This window comes from Frieseomelitta varia, unplaced genomic scaffold (genome assembly GCF_011392965.1).
Source record: "Frieseomelitta varia isolate USP_RPSP 00005682 unplaced genomic scaffold, Fvar_1.2 scaffold_152, whole genome shotgun sequence".
NCBI lineage: Eukaryota > Metazoa > Arthropoda > Insecta > Hymenoptera > Apidae > Frieseomelitta > Frieseomelitta varia.
In genome coordinates this window covers 323154-343087 of record NW_025109217.1, presented here as the reverse complement: position 1 = coordinate 343087, position 19934 = coordinate 323154, and the positions used below count along the sequence as shown (strand labels likewise).

The 19934-nt window shown below is 33.9% G+C and overlaps 2 protein-coding genes and 1 long non-coding RNA gene across 5 annotated transcripts in view; 2 read left to right on the top strand and 1 right to left on the bottom strand.

Annotated features, from left to right (window-relative positions):
* Positions 1 to 474: 474 nt before the first annotated feature.
* LOC122535647 (CD63 antigen-like) lies at positions 475 to 10620 on the top strand. Of its 2 annotated transcripts, none has more exons than XM_043667358.1 (5): positions 475 to 700; positions 9265 to 9453; positions 9543 to 9710; positions 9879 to 10079; positions 10260 to 10620. In XM_043667358.1, the coding sequence occupies exons 1-5, from the start codon at positions 641 to 643 to the stop codon at positions 10332 to 10334; spliced, it is 693 nt and encodes a 230-aa protein (XP_043523293.1). In that variant the 5' UTR covers positions 475 to 640; the 3' UTR covers positions 10335 to 10620. The 2 variants fall into 2 exon arrangements, with proteins under 2 accessions (XP_043523293.1, XP_043523302.1); XM_043667367.1 differs by lacking the exon at positions 475 to 700 and adding an exon at positions 3106 to 3324.
* Positions 3335 to 5897, top strand: LOC122535659. Its single transcript, XR_006308229.1, has 2 exons — positions 3335 to 3710; positions 3783 to 5897. It is a non-coding gene; the product is annotated as an uncharacterized LOC122535659 (long non-coding RNA).
* A 211-nt stretch (positions 10621 to 10831) lies between the features above and the next one.
* LOC122535621 overlaps positions 10832 to 19934 on the bottom strand; it is a 46491-nt gene continuing 37388 nt past the window's right edge. For both annotated transcript variants that reach the window (XM_043667318.1, XM_043667323.1), the window contains exons 4-11: positions 19135 to 19399; positions 18304 to 18757; positions 17865 to 18129; positions 17376 to 17745; positions 16887 to 17176; positions 16504 to 16737; positions 16221 to 16371; positions 10832 to 14230 (exon numbers count right to left, since the gene is read on the bottom strand). In XM_043667318.1, the coding sequence (XP_043523253.1) occupies positions 13977 to 14230; positions 16221 to 16371; positions 16504 to 16737; positions 16887 to 17176; positions 17376 to 17745; positions 17865 to 18129; positions 18304 to 18757; positions 19135 to 19399 (2283 nt within the window). In that variant the 3' untranslated portion in view covers positions 10832 to 13976. The remainder of the gene's footprint in view (positions 14231 to 16220; positions 16372 to 16503; positions 16738 to 16886; positions 17177 to 17375; positions 17746 to 17864; positions 18130 to 18303; positions 18758 to 19134; positions 19400 to 19934) is intronic.

Sequence of the window (19934 nt, the reverse complement as noted above, 5' to 3'; positions counted from 1 at the left end):
TATTATCTTTATACCAAGAATGCGAATAATACTTAATTGAACATAACACGACGTAACTTTTACTGTATGAAAATTTGTACAATTTTATTACAACCAAATTTGTAAATAATTGTACAATTAAATTAAACCTTCGTAAATCTTATACGTTTAAAATTAATTAGTTAATAAAACACATTAAAATTACTTAAATTAAATGACAAACTCTTAAGTTAAAATTGTAGTATGAAAATCTTTGTTGCGTTTCTTAAACCGGATGTTGATCAATTGAAGTGTTCAAGAAGTACAAAAGTTGATCGCTGAAAATGTTATTGAACCTTACAATGAATTTTATATTTCATAATTTAATTTTTCAGTATCATTGGCATTATCGGAAACGGCGTGAAATTCATGGAATACAATTTATTTAATCTTTTTAGATAAAGACGGGTGCGGCGCTATTGCGCTTCATGATTGGAACGGTTATAGCGTCAGTTAAACGCGTACCGGTTATAGCGTCAGTTAAACGCGGGACGTCGGTGTGATAGCTGTTGTTATTGTGCCGTCTGCAACCTAACCTGTTGAGCATCTTTTTGCGCGTCCTTCGGAGTTTTGACGGATTTTTCTTGAAACACAAGTTACTTAAAGAAAAAAAGCTACAAAGATGAGCTGCGGAATGGGAATGATTAAATACCTACTCTTCATATTTAATTTCATCTTCGCGGTAATGTAACATATTTGTATAGTTTGTTCTACCTGTTTGCGTAACATTCGATCTGTATCTTGTAATTTTTTAACACGATATCGTTCAATAATTTATTATTTAAAAATTTGTTAAATAATGAATAAAATGAAAACTGACTTGTTTATTATGATGTTAAAAGCGAATACTACGCCTCTGAATTTAATGTTTGGGCGTGTAAAACTGTTACCGTTATTCTATCATTATTTGAAAATACGTTGGTAATCTATTGAAGAGAATACTACAGTCTGTTACCATGTGGTACCAATAATCTTTACGTCTTATTTAATTTGGCAATGGGCTGTCAGTGCTATTTTTAATTATCAATTGATAAATAATCTTCTCTTTCAATTTTACTCAACAGCTTGTTTAGATCATTTTTTCTTTATCTTTTGTTTTTTGTGATATTTTTTCCATGACATTACATAAATTGCATTAACACATTGGCGTCGGGTCGTTTGAAGTTGCGCTTGACGGGACGATATCGCGTCTCTTCTTTGAATCATATTACGCTGAAAAAAAGAAAGAACATTAGCTAATTAATATTCTTCAAAGAAATTTTGAAAAAATATGCGAATTACTTTCTCGCACAAAAATTTATAGTTTTTAACATGCAAATATCAGAGAGGTTATAAACTCGAAATTAAAATCTTCCTCTCCATAGAATTATGCCTTCAAGTAATAGATTCTGTTCATACACGTTATTAAAAAAATAATTACAATTTTTTGCATTTATTAGCCTGTTTTCGTTTGGGTATTATTAAAGAGAAAAGAGAGAAGTATAAATTTACAAAAACTGATCTCTACTCATAAATTACTAAAAAATCATTACTAAAAAATGAAGAATTGGTATAAATGCATTTGTGGATCCATAACAGTGTACATGTTATTTTCTTTTTTTTTTTAACTAAGCGCATGATTATTATAGAAAAATATAAGAAATAAAATTTTTATCATTCAAACACGGAAAAGCACTGACTACTGAAAAACACATGCGACAGTTGTAGAGGCCAAAAAAATATAAAAAGATTTTACTCCCATGGATATAGGATTATTTTATCAAGCGTAATAAAATAATTTATTCTATTATAAACGGAGTTATCTGAAATTTATGATAACGTTCTGAAGCGAGGCCCAAGCATCTAATTTATGCTTTATCTCACTATCGTATACACAATATAATTTTTTATATAATTTTTTCAATTCATGAAACATTTGACATAATAGCATTTCTGAAAAGAAATTGAGCCATTTTTAACGTCTTAGATTTAATAATTGTGAAATTGTAGTGAATTCTACACGAGAATTCACTTTTATTCAATTACAAAATTGAAAAAGCAATGAATTTTCTCTTATTCCCATCAATTATGATTATTTGATCAACTGTAAAATTTGATATCTTCTTAATATTAATTATTTCTTCTAAATATTAATTGTACTGAATGCGCATACGCATACGCAGAGATATCTGTGAGAGGTGGGTCGCGAGTTTTGTTTGTTTAAACATACGTCAATGTAAGCATAGATTATGAGTCATACGATAAGAAATATTTATAATGGTTGAAAAATGTCAAAAATATCTTTTTGCAACTTGTCAACACTAAATGGTGTTTCGTAAAAATATTATTATTTTATTAATTCAAATATATTTCAGTGACAGACGTTATATGATTTATTCTATATTTTGTATTTTCTTGAATTAAAATGGTGGATAATAACAGCAAGTTGAAATATAGAATAAATATAAACGTCATTGTATATACATCATTAAATATACTTATATGAATAATGTGTCTCATAAAATATTATCAATAAAGAAATTATCCTACAGAGATATAGAGGATGAAAAAGGGAACAAAGTGTTTTTTTCGGCTATTAAATAATCGATGTAACGATCCCAGTTGTGCGAGACTTGTGTGTGCTCGATTTCAGAGTTCACCTAGATAAAGTAGTTGAAGTAGAACATCTATAGGCGAGTCTTATCATCTTATTAATTTTCTCTTTAATCTTAAAATAAAAATTTACTCTTTAAAGTTTTCGTTCGAAAGAAAAATTCCATGATATTCTCGTTACTTTAGAAAATATTTTATTGATAAATTATCAGTAGAGACGTTGCACAAACTGCAAAATTGCAAAATTATTTTTAAACATGAGTTGTTCTTTCCTTAACGGAGTCCTATTGTATGTTGTAATGCTGATCTCTCGCAGCACGTTCTTTTCCTCAAGCATGACGGGCGCGCGTACTAACGTTAAGAAATTGCAATCCCTTACAAATGACGTAAATGCGAACCATTGGTTGCCAGGGAATTCCGAATGATGAGTCTGTGGTGCGTTGGTGAACGTGAGACAGAGATAAAACGAGGATATTGTTTCTCCATTTTGGTGAGCACATACTAACCATTGAGTTTTTAGTGCTCGGTCTACTCATCTCGTCAGAGCTGTGTGTGCCGCTTCGATTGTCCTTGCGATCCGTTCTTCTTCTTTCTCGATCGCGTCGCGTTTAATTATTTGTCATTAAATCGATATTGAACGGTGAAAAGATCAAGATGAGCTGTATCTCGGATTGTATCAAGTATTTGCTTTTTATTTTCAATTTTATCTTTTCGGTAAGTGAAATCTCAAAGCTAATCAAGCTTTTAGAATCAGGACTTAAATCTACAGACTGTTTTACCGAGTGTTTAGATTATGACTTTCTGACTTAAGTTTAACATTAGGCGTAAGAGAAAGAAAAGGTTGATTGCCAATTGATTTTCTTTTCGTAAAGTCGGGTAAAAAACAAAAAAAAAAAAGAGGAATTGGAATTGACAAGAAATAAAACGAGCAATACTCCGATGTTTAATTGTCTCGATGCAGCTAGGGTATTTGTAATTTGTATGCTTCGTGACGAAAATGTCATTTTTTCAGGGTCAGAAGGGAACTGAATGCAATGTTGCTCTAAATTGCTCGTATTATTCAAGGTTCGTTTGGACTGTAGTATCCTTGACGTTTTATGGTTCGTTGAAAACGTATTTTTATGTTTCATCTTGAAATATAATATTAGAATAACTCAAGCATATTATTGCAGGCATGTCAAGCACGTACTTTACGTTTATTGTGCATTAATTTATATTTATATTTTATATTTTACAATATTACGTAAAATTCAAAATTTGTATTTCATGTAATTTAAAAATGCTGATTGAGAATAGTGGAAAGTGTTTCTTCTTGTGATGTAAAACCTATGAAAAAATAAGAATTGTAGTAAATTGAAACGTTTTGCATTCTACGTTAAGTTGTATACGTTAAACTGAGAGAATCGTATCGAGTTTCCTGCATTGTGAGTCATACTTATGTCATTAAGAATTCACGCGTTCTTGTAGCTTGGAGTACGCTAGCATGAAATTAAACTCCTATCACAATGTGAATTCAGCGTGTTGTGTCTGTGCGTCAGTCTGACCTGTTTTGTAATTTGTGTGACGTCATTCTCCAGGAAGTTTGAAATCGTCCTAATTAATGTCGATAATAATAGTAAAAATAGCAGCGAAATATCACAAGTTGAAATAAAAGTATTATTGCTGCGTATTATGCAGCTTACCGTTTATTTTTCTATGCAATAAACAATTCTGCTGTATGAAATAAATGTTAAAACACGATTTTTAAAAAGTATTGGTCTTTAAATTGTTTGTTTCCATGTACGACCTCTTGGTGAGATGTCTAAACACTTCGATAGTCTGTATATTTAGTAAAGAGGTTGTGTATAGATTAGATGCATCGAGGCCGCGTCCACTTAGCAACGTGCCTGCCTTTTTTTTTCAGAGCACTTTCTTGGCTATAGGGATTGACTGAATATCATTCTACACGTCTTTATCATTCCACAGCATCTTCAAGAAAATGAAATTCACTTCCATTGTATAACCATATTCATTTATTTCTCATCAAGTTTTTCTTGTGCTTCAGTTGCCGACATATTCATACGTGTGTATAGCTGTATACTCTTTTGTGTTAGATTTTTTACGTAACCTAGTAATTTTCGAGTAAGTACTGGTTACATCACGTAATCAGACAATTAGTGGCCGCAGTATATTTTCTTCTCTTGTCTACCACAAAAGAATACAATGTCGTAAACAAATGGAGTGATCAAATTTTCCATCGCATAGGTCTACGCTGTAGATGAAATTTTGGCACGGGAAGCTATAATTGGCACGTAGGACGAATATCGGAGCAACCAAGGTCGCATGTAAGAAGTCCGAATGAAAGGTGCAGTCTTCACAGCCCGATACATCGTGAAATATTGTATCGACAGTTTTAAATCCATTCTTTAATTGAAAATTTTAGTTTTCGTTGGATTTTCGATGTTTTATATCGAATTAACTCGCCATGCAGACGAATAAAAAAAAAAGAATCGACCAGACTGACTTCAACTGGATTCTTTGTCTGTTGAACAATCACTGTATTCAATTAACCTATTCAAAATGTCTCATTGATAGCTCTTTTTCTCTAACGAATGAGTTAATCCAGCACAATGTAACGAAGGTTGCCCGACACAATGATCAGCAGATGTAACCTATCAAAGATAAATTTAACTCTAATTCTGTATTCCGTGAAACGATGTACATAATCGATACATATCCGAACGTTTTATCAGGTTTTTTTGTTATTTGTATAATTACGATAGATTAGTTGATAATTTTCATTATTTACTGCACTTAATATATTAACGTCATGCATCTATTATTAGCACGTGATTAAACCGAATATATCATATAATGATTTATACATATGAAGAATAAAATATATTTCTTATTCTAAAAAATAATTTTGAAGATAATAACTAGAAGCACGGTATTCCGTAATAGTTTAACGTATTCGCAGAACACGATGAATTTTTGTAGCGAATAGTGTAGGAACAAGGAAGTACATGATTTTTTACTCTTTCTAAAAGAGAGAGATAAGAAAAAGTAGATAAAAAAAATACCGATTTCATGACGAAATAACCGGCTCCCTTTATGTTTCGTTATCTTTCACAAATTTCAGTGGTCATGCCTATTTCGTCTTACTCTACGTGCATTATCGCGAACGTTATTAAACGTCAGAGGCCACGTTTTCGCGGAAACGCAGTTGAGTCATCCCGCGTTTCGGCTATTTTGCGCACAGATTCAACAACCGGACACACACGCGCGATCTTCCAAGGAGAAAAGAAGAGAACGAAGCGATATTCTTTTTATGTCGCTACGACACACTTTTCAAGTTTTCAAAACTTTTTCGAACAGTGGACAGGTTTTATTACTTACCTGAAAAACTAAGAAAGATAGTCGCTTTTTTTTTGAAATTGAAACGATCTTCGTCACGTTGTACGTCACGTTTTTTTTTTTTTTTTCTCTTGACATTGTGTGTTTCAAAGATCGAAAGATGATTGCTTATTGAATAGCAACGATGCAACTTTGTACCGTTAATGAACATGCGAGTATGGTATTACGCCGATTGTGAGACTAATGCATATACTGATTTCAACCATTAGCAGCAAGCTTTATAGCTGAAACGATTTATGTGCTTGTAAATCAATCAGTATTAAAACTAAGCTATTTTTTCGAATATGTGAAAACGTATTAACATAATGATCAGTGTATTTCCCGTTTAAAATATCGATCTTCTCGAATGCAGTTTGGTTCATTTAATTTGCTTACTATAATCAATGAAGCGAGATAATGCAACACGATATGTGTTTTTCGTTGAAACATAACATGCGAGACTGATTTTGCTAAATCATTGATTATAATCTCGAAATATACACTTGTTATTATTAGATATCGTTTGCATTTGCGTTAATTTCGTGTTTTTCCAAAAATTCCAAAGCATTTTTTTCATACGATTCTCACTTATTGTTAATAACACGTGGGCAGACGGCGGACGTTGGATCTTCATTCAGAAAGAATCTTTGTTCAGACGTGTGTATGCATTAATACAAATGCCCAGAAAAACGTTCAATTCGAGTGAATTCAATGGATATGAAATTTATTTCTATTGTAAGATATGTACATACTGTATCGTTTCGAAGAAAGTCAATGCCAAAGTGTATGTTGAATAAAGATGATGTCATCTAGTTTAAACGATCAAGTATACATTCTTTGTGTACGATCACGTTAATTTTGTCTGCGAATCGAGAAATATCGTGTGCGATATAAACCAGGCTTGATATAACTTTCTGTTACTGCAGAACCCTGAAGTTGGACATTGTTTTGTTTACGAATGTTTGATAATTTTCTTCTCGAATGACACATGATTTTTTAATTTCACTCTTCGTTATTGTAAATTTTTTTTTACCAAAGAATTTAATATATTTGCATTTCACTGTAGCACTTAAATTCTTCGGATATCAGTTAAATTTATTTGCGTTTTCACACAGATCCTTTTGATTGTTAAACAAAAATGTGGTTTCATTTTAGAGACATTTCATTTTGTGGGTAACAAGTGGGGTGACGGTAGTTAGGCGACTTTAAACCGGAGAGGAAATACGAATCCGCATACAATGAATATTCATTTGGATTGTGTCCGTGTTTCGATAGACGTGAATACCTTGCAAATATAATGGTATTTCATCATCGAAAGTAACAGGGAAAAGCAACAGTATAATAACTCTGAATAATGCATGAGATCGAATGCGCTTTTTCTAAATGAACCCGAGTTACCCTCGACGAATGGCACAGTAACGTCATGCAGCCAATCATGAATTTTCATGAGTTTTTCTATTTCTATCATTTAAAAAGTTGTTCGTCGGTTCTAAAGGAGGTTCTGTAAAATATACTATAAAAAAAAAAACTTGTACGAGTGAACAATGTAAAAATAATTGTTCGAAGTTGAGCTACATAAGTTTAAAATCCTCTAACTCGAGGGAACTATAGCCGAAGAATTAAACGCAGATTTCAAATGATAAATTCACGTCGTGGACTAAAAATCGCGTGGCAGACATTCGCACATGTTTGGCTCTCAGCATCGATCATAATAGTTTCAAATGCATGCGAGACACAAAGAAAATATACTCCTATAAAGTGTCAAGGATACGACGTACGTATTGGTATGCAATTGGCTTTACTTAAGCGAGTATTACCCATTGATCTGTTTGTTCCCCTGAAATATACCACCTCCAATTTATGCAAGACTCTGCTTCTATAACTAGAGTTTTATTACGTTCTGAAAAAAAAATGTACTACATTACACTACACAATTTTTTTTTTCTAATTTGACATACGAGATCTAATTATTGTGGTAGCGAGCACAAAATGATTAACGAGAGTTTATCGCCTAAAACCCGTGGAATTAAAAAAGTATGCCAACAGTTTTTTCGTGTTCATCAATTTTGACAAACTCAGTATTACGAATTTTTAATTTCATTGGGTGATTTCAAGAGTGACGTTTAATCGATTTTATAATCAAATGTCATTAATTTGTACGTCAGAGAATTGTTGGTCTAATTAATCTAATCTAAAACGAAAAACTTAGAATTTCATTAAGGCATTTAACGATTTTATTTTTTATTTCCGAGTAAATGTTATACGACTATCTTATCGTTGATTATTCAATATTTGCTGTACAGTCAATACTAACGACTTTTATTATTATCGTGTTCTTATCATTGATAATAAGATTCTCCGAAAGATTTGATACTATCGAAAAAAATTAATAATTATATATAATCGAAAATTGTCTTATCGATCTTTTTACACTTGAATTTTTAAAGAATCGATTTCAAGAAATTTTCTTAGAAATATGTAGTTCCGTGAAAGAATATTAATATCATAGATGATATTATAGATATCCGATAGATAGTAAGAGAAATATCTATATCAATTAAGATTTATATTTCGAATAATAACATGCACGTGCGTATCATTCGGCGAATTTTCTTCCGTGGATGAAAAGTGTTGATACATCGGGCAGATAGTGCAGTAGATATTGGTATCTTTTTATCAATGAGTCACGGATTATTAATAAAACAAATTTCGTAACGTAGATAATGTAAGAAAAGAATGAAATTTTTACCATTTTCTTCGCTGTTTAGTTTGAATTGTGGATCTTGCTGAATGCATGAGTAATATGGACTTACATTACTGAATGGCCAACAATGGCGTCGAAATAATTTTGTTGAAATAAATAAAGTGATATTGAAAAGATCCTGTTTTGCTCGAGTTATATTGTAAGCTGTATTTTATTAAAAATCCGTTGGACTATCACCACCTGGCTCACACCTGGAATATGACCTAAATTCAGGACGATTGCGTAGTGTACCGTCTACAGAATGTTCAATGCCAACCGGTTAATATTGTGCAATGTGATGTAATAAGTTGCTGTCTTAGCCTTCAATTAGTAACCTTATATAGAAACTTGACAATCAAAAATTGTCAATGCGATTGAAAGCTGCACGATTAAATAAGTACTGTTAAATTTTATTTAATAATTCTTCAATAGATATTTTTGGATAATCTTATTTCGTAATATCTTATATGGTATATATTTTACATTACATTCAAATTGAAATAATTATTTATCTTTGACATTGTCATGTGCTGCAGGTATGCGGGCTGGGTATTTTGACACTTGGCGTTATTGTACATCTGCGAGTGACGGAAGTAACTGACCACATTGAAACCAATCTTACGTTCCCATCCATAACGTTAATCGTTATCGGCAGTATAATCTTCATAATATCATTTTTCGGATGTTGCGGCGCCATTCGAGAAAGTCACTGCATGATAATTACCGTAAGTATATATAATTACATATATTTAAGCACTTAAATTACGTTAATTATTTAATTGCGAAGACTAACAAATTTGTTTCTCGTTTTTAGTTCGCATCGTTCCTTCTGTTCATCTTGCTTGTGCAAATAGCAGTTGGTGTTTATGCGTTTGTGGTTGTTAAAAACAACGACAAACAGATTGATATTACAAGGGACTATCAGAAACTATTCGATTCTTACAACGACAACAAAGAAGTTATTGATTTTGTCCAGAGTAGTGTGAGTACTTTTACTTTTTATTATTATTTTGTAAAATTTCGTGAATTCTTCGAAGTCGGTCGTTCAACGAGAAAAAGCTTTTGGTTTTGAAAAAAAAAAAAAAAAAAACAGCTTCCTTAATGTAAGAAGGTTATGATTTATCATCAAATTTAAAATGACTTTGGATAGCTTCAATGCTGTGGTGTCACTTCTCCAAATGATTACAACGGCATTCGTCCTATTCCGCCAAGTTGTTGTGGCAAGAAAGAAGATGAAACTTGCGCTACACAGGATATATATCAAGCAGGCTGTGCGATAGAAGTAAAAAATGCGATTTCAACTGCTGGAACTGTACTTGGTAGTGTAGCTATTGCTATTGCTGGTGTTGAGGTGAGTTTTTTTTTTATCAATACGCCCGGTATTAGCTGTAAATAAAATTAGTACTTGCACTTGTATTTTTATAATGTCTACTTCTTTATATACATGTCAAACATAAAGTATAGTATATTACTATAAAATGTAGCATGAACATGTAAAATCTGTATGTACATTGTATATATCATATTTCAGTTGATCGGCATCATATTCGCACTTTGCTTGGCGAATTCTATAAAGAATGCTGAACGCAGGGGTTACAGAGTATGAAATCCAAAAGACATTGAAAGAAGCGTATATTAAAAGTAAAAAGTAATATAATTGATAACACTACCATTAATAATTTAATCTTAAGAAGTGATAGAAGATGCAGTTATTGTATTGATATAAATTTAGACAATTTTGTAAATGATAGATGAATGGACAAACAGAAGAAAAAGTGCCTTTCCTTTAAGTTGGAACATGATTTTTGTTTAAATTTTTATTTTGGTATGTAATATGAAATGTATAATCATGTTATTTAATATATTTTTAATTTTGGTACATTTTCACTAAATTGGATGCTTTTTTTATGTATAACAAATAAAATAATTATAATAATAACTTGTCATTAATAATAATAATAATAATAATAATAGTAATAATAATAATAATAATAATAATAATAATAATAATGATAATTGGTGCAAAACGTATCTAGGGACTCAGTAAGTTTTATTTTGTTGTATAATTTTTATATATGTTAAAATGTGATATAATATTTTTTGCACATAATTAAAAAAAGTTATTATTGATGCACCAGAATATTAAGTTATTTTTTATAATACAAAATTAAAGTTATATTTTGATAAAATAAAAAGTTAAATATCGCAATGCATTATGTAGTTCTGCTATAATAAATCGAATATCATGAGGAAGTATTTTTATAATAATATTTTAAAATAAGTGTTACACACTGCTTTCAGATGCTTTTACAAAATACAGTTTATATTATTATTTGTACAGCACACATTCATTATACTTTCTAAAGGAATATATCGAAATATATATTTTCCTTGTAATAAAATTTATTGTACCCAAGCTTCTGAGATTATTAACATACTTTTTTTGTCTGTCCAAGCGAAATTACTCTTACTTTTTATGAAACTTGATGTTATCATATTTTAATTTTTGCATTACTGTTTAATTATTATAGTTATTTACATGTAAATGAAACATTCACATAATTAAATTATTTTTATTATTTATTGAAATATTTGTTTATCTTAATGGACAATGTGATCAAGTGGACTGATATATAGTGGTATTTATATCAATAATATTTTTATAGGAACGGTTTTGTAGATTGAACATCGAATATGCGCCTTTACATTCATTATATTGTCGTTATTTATTAAGTTCAAGAGAGGATAACTTACATCTGTTGTGCTATAATACATACTATTTACAATGTCCCAATCACAAGTTTTATATTTATCAATGGATTTTTTTCTTTCAATTGGGATAGAGGATCAGTGCTTTAATGATCGCATTTTCGATATAATGCATCTTACACGTATCTTATAACTATCATTAAAGGATTACTCTGAGACTGTAGAATAAAAGTTGCTTTCGTTTGGAACTTCTTCGTTGTAGTTATTAAATATTATAATTAATGACGCAATAAAATTCTAGAATCATTAAATTTAAATAATAATAACGTACTGAAGTCCAATATAATATGTATAGCTTTTTTTTTTTTATTTCTTTTAACATATAAAAGGTGAATACTCTAATCTCATCTCAAATATAATATGGCAATAACAAATTCTGTGTAAAAATGGATTAATGAAAAATACAACTTTATATTCGTACAGTCTCCATTTCAAATATTGAAAATATTCATCGTGTTATATATATATATATTCATCGTAAATATATATATAATATATTTCTACATGTAAAATATTTCAATTTCTATCGACTTGATATCTTAAACATTACATGGACTATATTATTCCTAATAATTTGACCAAACACAAATTAACCGTTTATCTCAACCGTTACGTGTTCTTGAAGTAGTGTGAATCTTGTACAAATTATGACGAAATTATCTAACTTGGTACGGCGTCTTGATCATAGCGTTACTATTTCTCTGTTCTGAGTTTTTTTTATTTATGTTATTTCTATGGTCGATGATTCATGCGCCAAGCACATGTTAAATATATCTGTTTGAATTTCAATTTTCTCTATTTTATTTTACAGTTCATAAGTAATACATTCATATTTGCATTGAAGACGGAACAAAAAGTTATACGCGCTTGTAGCGTACATGTAACATGTGTTTCATGTTAACAACGGGGTACCATGTAGTATGTCCTCAACGTCTATCGATGATCGACGAGAAAGAGTACAAATTCATATTCATACAAAATCGTTCGGTACTCTTAATCTAAATTTTTCTAAGCTCAATTTCGGAAGATGATGCGCGACATCGCGTTATTTTTCCGTTTGAAAAATGTAGAAACAGTTACTCTATCTAAATATATTAAAGATCAATCGCTTCAATCGCGGTTTGTTATATCTCGATCTCTATATCTTTAAAATTTTTTATGAAACGTATGTTAAAATTGTAAATTAAATTTTATGTGCGTAAGAAGTAGATTTCATTAAGATCACCCGGTGTCTTATGATCTTGATAAACAAGATCGTTAATGGAAGTACTGTTTGAAATATTCAGGTGTACAGTGAAGTATAATCATAGTTCCAGTCTATGATATTTTTGTCATGATAATGTACATATTACGCTAATAGTATGTTTTATATATATATAGACCACCTCTTGCACAATGTTAACTTTAGTTTTTATGTATATGTAATAACTGAGATATCTACTTCCATCTTGTGAGCAAGAGCATACTTCAAGTAAAGATAAATTGTTTTATGATCTTTTATGTACATAAATTTAAATGATAAAAAAAAGTATTCTTGAAAGGACATTCATCCATTAACGTTTTGTTCAAAGAAAGTTTTTAAATAGAAAATGACCAATAATTCTTGAAATTATATTTCTAAGTTTTCAGAAAATTAAACAATATTTTTCACCTTGCAAATTTCTCAATAATAATTTATATTCATATTTAAAGATTTATAAAAATCTTAATACATGATATTCAAGATGTAAGTAGATAATGAATAATCATTCTTATTTATGAGAAAATTAATATTCTATTTACAAATTTCAATATTTATGAACATAATAACAAATACTAAGTAATTAGACATCAAAGAAAGATGTACACCTTCAGAATCCCTGTTTTTATCTATATTTTTTTCGTTACTTTGTTTAATACTCTATTTTGTGCAGGATTATTTAATTTATTTAAAAAAGGAGATATGATTCAAAGTAAAAAAAAAAAAAAAAAAAAAAAAAAAATTTGCTTTCATTATCTTCGAATTTTCTCTATATTTTATGCTATAGAAAACGAATACATCAACGAAAATTCGTGTCGAAGCTTTTTAAAGCGATTTAACAAAAATAAATAGATACCGTCACGATAAAACTATACTGACCTTTAGCAAAACACCGTACAAAAAAAAATCAACTTGTACTTTCCTATCGAAATTATATGCAAATTACTCGCTGTATATATATATATAGAGAGAAGCGTACGCACGACGTAACAAGAGTTATTAAAAAAAATCAACGTACTCTCCACGATATAATACAATTTATTCTCGTAGATTTTAGCTTCGTACGTGTATTTAACTTTTGATACTTAAGACCGGGGCAACTTAAATTTACCATGGTGCAACGGAACATGCACGGTGGTCTACTGTTCGAAACAAAATAGTTCGCTTGTCTTTGCGAGAGTTCTCATCGCGTCGACATGTAATTTTACGATATAATAAACTTTCGCGTCAAAGTTCGTCCTACAGAGGAGAAAGCTTCATGATGTCGCTACGAAGCTCTGTAGAGGGTGTGTCATCCAAATCGATGAGACTAGCGTTCGAGCCTGCCGTGGAGGGTGCCACGATCTCGTCGAGGAAATCAAAAGAGGCCACAGCTTCGCGCTCCTTGTCTCCGTATCGCACGAAGAAATCCTCGCCTCGCCCGATGATCGACGGCCTCGATGAACCCCAGGTTGACGGCAGTCGTAACACACGGTGTGCCTGGGCCGCCGATGCTGAGAAACCAAGCGCAGCGGGTCAACATGCCTCAGACCTCACTTGATCTCTTTTCTCTCTCTTCCTATACCGGTTCTAGCAGACACAGAGTAGCTCGGCTTAGCACTCTTACACGTATCACGTTCCTCTCTCTCATTCTCTCTCTCACTCTCCTTTTTCGTCACGTATTTGTCCATTTTTTTTTTTTTTTGCTCTGCTTTCCATTGTCATCGTGATCGTTAGTTGATCTCTCTCGTGAATTGGTGCTTTCAGAGACTCGGAGAATCTCGAATATTGGCAAGCGTTCGATTTTCCACGTAGATACAGCATCGTGACAGCTAAACAGCGTGGCTGCAGTTACATTTTGTAAAATTGATTACGAGCGTAATGCTACCGTAACATCGATATGTTCGAGAGAAACAAGATTACATTTTTTTTTTTTTTTTCAGTTACGTGCATACGTTATTTAACTGTCACGAACAACGTGATGTAATCGAAACGACATGAGAATGACATACTCGTAAATGTGTGAAAATTATTATTCTAAAGATTAATGTACTATTGTAAGTATGTGAGGTTCGCATGTTAATCCCCGTCTTTTATTTTTGATAAGATGACGAATAATTGGAAAATGATCGAGACGCTGAGAGATAGTGGAAGAAGTCGAGCACCTGCCAATAATTCGGAATTCGCGATCAGTAGTAAATTATTTTTCAGAATGAGAGAGAAAGTAATTGTTTCATATAACCCTTGACGCAATTCCAGGCGCAGGTAGATTAGATATAATAATGATGTATAATAAATAATAGAATAATAAAAATATATTTACATAATATGTAATTTTTAAATATAAAAACGATTTTCGAATAGTTGTGTTTTATTAACTATTCAAACTTAATACGTATATATCTGCGCATACTCTAGTTACAAAATTATCCTATTATAATGAACGTTATTTTAGACATGAAAAAAAAAAAAAAATAAATAAATAGCAGTGCATTAACACATTACGGACAAATTTTCAGAAAAAAGTTGTAGGCATTTCGAATTTTAAAAAAATAATAAAACATAAAATACATGAAATGCGAAGAGATGTTCAGAATGCATCGTTCGTAATGTGTTAACCGACAAATCGGAATCTATTAGACGTGTATATCAGATTTATTTTAACAACAAAAGTGGAATTGCGTAAAGGTGACTCGTAACGAATTCGTTCTAACGTCTTCTGGTTAATAATCAGTTAGTAAGCCAATAGAAAATCCGTTGTAGCCGTACAGTTCACGTTGGATCAGGCCAAAATAGGTCCCGGCGAAACGATTCCTCCCAACTGGCATGTCGGTTACAGAAACTGATCGTCACTAAGCCGAACTACGTAGCTTTTCTTGTGACAATCAAAGCACACCGCGTAGGAGCTACCATCTGAACAGAAAATGTGGAAAAGGCTATGTACAGCGAGGGCTACCAGCATATGTGTTCATGTACCGTTTTCTTTTGTAACTGTACAGTGACGGGGGTGTTAATGGGCCAAAGCCATTTAACAGCGTGACGTGTTAATGCGTGTTCGTGTTCGATTCACGCTAATATACATATTTATTATATTGCTGAAACATGACACAACGTTGAGCAATTATTTTTATTTCATTTTCTTCAGTCACTTTAAATAGCAATTTTTAAACGAGTATAGTAGCGTGACTTTTGATAGTTTTTGTTGTTAGTAATGTTATTTCGAGTATGATAAGCGGAAGCGACTCTTTCTTTCACAATGCATCCTTGAAAAAAGAAACGTATAGTATATTTTGAACGAGAGGTAGAAAAGACGCCAAAGTTGAACGTGTGGTCGTAAATTCGCAGGCTTTCAAAAACTGTTTTACTTTAATATAACCTTTGTGTCTGTTGAATTATATCATGTCTATAGCGAAAGATACAATTTATAGATAGGAGAAACTATCCCAGAGTGATGTGCAAGATTGGACAAGAAGATGTACTACTGACGGATCGTATAATAAATACCTTTCTTTTGTCGTCGGTATCGGTGTAGTCTGTGCAAGTGACGGTAATCAGGCGGTTCATCCCCCGAGTCACTTCCGGCTGATCCGCTGCTCGATGTCGCCGAAGAACTCTCACTGCTTTCCAGCATCACGTCTAAAAGATTGGCTCTTGCCTGAAGAAACATGAATTTCATATAAAAGAGAAATCATCTGGCAATTAGCAATTGCTATCTTAGAAATATTTAAATTGACAATTTTGATCGTTACAGCGGCTTAGCTTGAATTCCTTCACGATCCTTACTCACTTTTGGGTCGGTAAAGTCAATGTCCCGTTCAACGTGAACCCATCCAGTCGGACAACAGCAAGCGAGATCCAATTTTTCGAGCGGCACCTGAGTTTCCTGAGTGACGGTATTCTCCTCTCCCTTTCTGATCATTCGATTCAGCTCGTCTATCACGTCCTTCGACGTGGCACGTTCGTGGAAGCTCAGCGATCTGTCCCTGCCTTCGACTAGTAGCGGTGCTCTCGCTGGACTTACCTAAAATAAAAACGTCAAATAATCGTCAAAATAATCGTCTGAAATCTAAAGGTAAGATTGACGGTGTGAAACGTGTTTAATTGTAAAATTTTGAAGCAAACGAGATAAGAAGTGTTTCAAATCATCTTTTACTCTATTGCCAAACTTACAACCGTGCTTGGTGTGGAAGAAGTAGCAGCTTCTTCATCTTCCTCGGGAACGGCACCCAATTCAGACGGCGCGACCGTGGTATAAGAGACACCACCATTGCAAGCCACCGCGCTGATTATTCTCTCCTCCGGCGCCAGAGAGGGTACAGGTATCTGATCTAGCAAATCGTCGTTACTGCTCGTTTCAGCAACGTTCTCGATGTTGCCGCTATCTTGATCGACGGATGTTTCTATTTCGGCGCACATCGCCTCGGTTCCAGACTCATCTTTGTGCTCGGTTTCCTCTAGAACTTTTCACACGAAATTCAATTTTAATCCATGTTTCAAGATACTTCAAAGATATATATATTTTTTTTCCTTTCTTTGCCTGGGATTTTTAATATCGATTTCGTACGCCGCGATGCGCGAAGTTGGGAACGAACGTTACGAAACAGTAAAATAAAACAAACAGTAGCGACGAAATATAACAGGAACGGGAAAAGTATGTACCTTCCGTTGCATGGGTTGCACTGTTGTGTTCCAGCAGACCGTTTGGCAATTCGGCCAAATACATTTGTTGTTCGGCGATAAAGGACAACACGCTCTGTAAGGCTTGTTCCCTATCCGGCGGAGGCCTGCCGCTTCTCGACGACGTGCTTGCCAAGCTTTTCGTACTCTCGAACTTTACCAGCCTGTAGAAATCCCTGGTGAAATCCGTGCCAATTGAAGGGGAGTCCGGATCGTCGCTGCAACCGGATAATGCCGCCGAGGATCGTTTGCTCGAATTTTCGAACGCTCCCTCCTCGCTGCTCCAGGAGGCACCTGGACTCGTAGCGTATGGCCATGATCCAGTTGCTCTGGCATCCATTAGAAGGGCAACCTAGACAACGAAAGAACAAGAAATTAAATAAAAAAGTGGATTTCATTAAATTTATTCGTCATTGAAGTCGCATCTAATTTAGAGAAGAAGCAAGAGAGCTCGTTATATTCTATTCTTACCAATTCGCCTCCTGTTCTATCAGCAAGGTAACTGGCACCATTCCACAAGCATTCGTTCGCGTCCTCCTCCAATTCCAGAGGATTATGTTCCTTGATTGCTGGAAGAGCCGGGGTGGTGGTAGTAGCGGGCTCCTTCCATACCGTGGATTCATTTTGAACGAGGTCCTCCGTGGACAACGAGAAACTCCAATCTTCCAATTCTGCTCTGTCGTATTCCAACTCGAGGAGGTCTCGATGTTGTTGAGCACTCCTGCTGTCGTCCAACCTGAAATTCGTTCCCTCTTTCAGTCGATGCCGTTGTATACTTTACACGTGGGAATTTCAAGTGTGTCTGACCCGTCATATCGATCAGCGAGACCGAATTTTAACGAAATAAATTATTTGCTGTGTCGTTCTATTAATTTGTGATTAATTAATAATTAGGAAATTGCAAACGGACCTGAGCCACTGTTGCACGTACTCGGCGTCCCAGCCTTCCTCCTCGACTAGAAGCAAAGAAGAGGATCCCATGGGGCTTGGCAGCTTGTACGGTGTGAAATTGGTCGTGGTGGTCAGCTTGAGGCATAGGTGACTGTCGGAGAAGCTACGCATCACGTGCTGATACGGCAGCAGGTCTTTGGTCGGGGGATAACTGTGACGCGGGTTTATTCCTACGGTGAGATTCAACGGCAAAAACAGCACGTCCGGGTCGCCGGCGTCAAGGGCGACCAGCCGTGCATCCGGCGAAACGTCTGCTTCCGTCTCGTCTGTCGCCTCCTTCAGATCCTCCAATCCCCGGGATGGTTCCTGTCGAGCACCCTCACCCTGCACGTCGCTGGACATCGTTGAATAACCCTCGTCTCTGTTCCCGCTCTCCGGGCTCTCGCTACCTTCCTCCTCTGACGGTTTCTGGGCTGAATTATCGCAGTGAGTGTATTACTTCGACGTTATTGCATCAACATTCCATCTAGCATTGTAACTGTGAATGCGCTTGTGGAAAATTAAAACGCGCGCAATTATAATTAAAAAAGAAAAAAAAAAAAAAAAGAAAAACGTACAAAATGTTAACACACGCGTGTAATTTAGCAAAATATCATAGTTCAATTCAATTGCGCGTTGTTTGATATTTAAGTGAGTTTAACTTTCTACTTTTGGTTTAACGGTTGAAGTTTATATCGAATTGGTAGACACATAATAATAATTTTCGAACAATGATACGAATGCATTATAATGTAATTGTCAATTTAATTTATTTCAAAGTTCACGAATGACAGATCGTGACAAAACGTACCCAGAGGTCTGTTTCTTCGACATTTCGTAGCAGCCATGACTGGTATCTGCAAATTGAGCGAGCGTGGCCTTGACAAGGGAACCCAAGCTGGATCCAGACCAAGGGCAGCGACCACCGCCGCTGGTCCAGCTTCGAGAATCCCTTGAATCAATTCTGTCGGACTTCCAGGATTCGCCGCCTGGGCCAACAATCCTGAGAGCGCTCGATTTTGAGCTTCGAGCTCCCGTATGCGCCTCTGCAACGCACCGATTTCTTCCCTGAGACCCTACACGTCGTGGAAGAAACGATCAGTGTGCCGTTCACTCGACTACGATGTTAGAAATGACAATGGAAAGCGCGTTAGCGGACGAACAACGAGGATCTCAAAACGAAAACGTTGAAAATCGGACGTGATTGGATGGACAAGCGTTTGCTATATTTGTACTAGCGTTAAAGAAAATGGAATAGCTCTCTATTTTCGTTAAGATTCGAGCAGTGTGAAAACTTAATATATTTGTGTTATTTAAATTTTGTACGGGCAAAACACAGTCGCAGCTTCGCAATCTTGCAGCGCAGCGGATGGATCAGACGGGATCGACACTGAGGGTGAAATCATTGGTAGACTCTTCTGAACAATATGGTACACAATGTGGTGAAAAAAAGGAAAAGAAATCAGATACGAATTTCACGTTACGCAACGTATCGACGAAATCGATCAAAGAAAAAGTAATGGCCGTAATGTCTTTTAAACGTAACGTAATTTACTTGGACATCGTTCGTCGTTAGTCTTTGACACTTAATCAAACAATTGAACAAAAAAA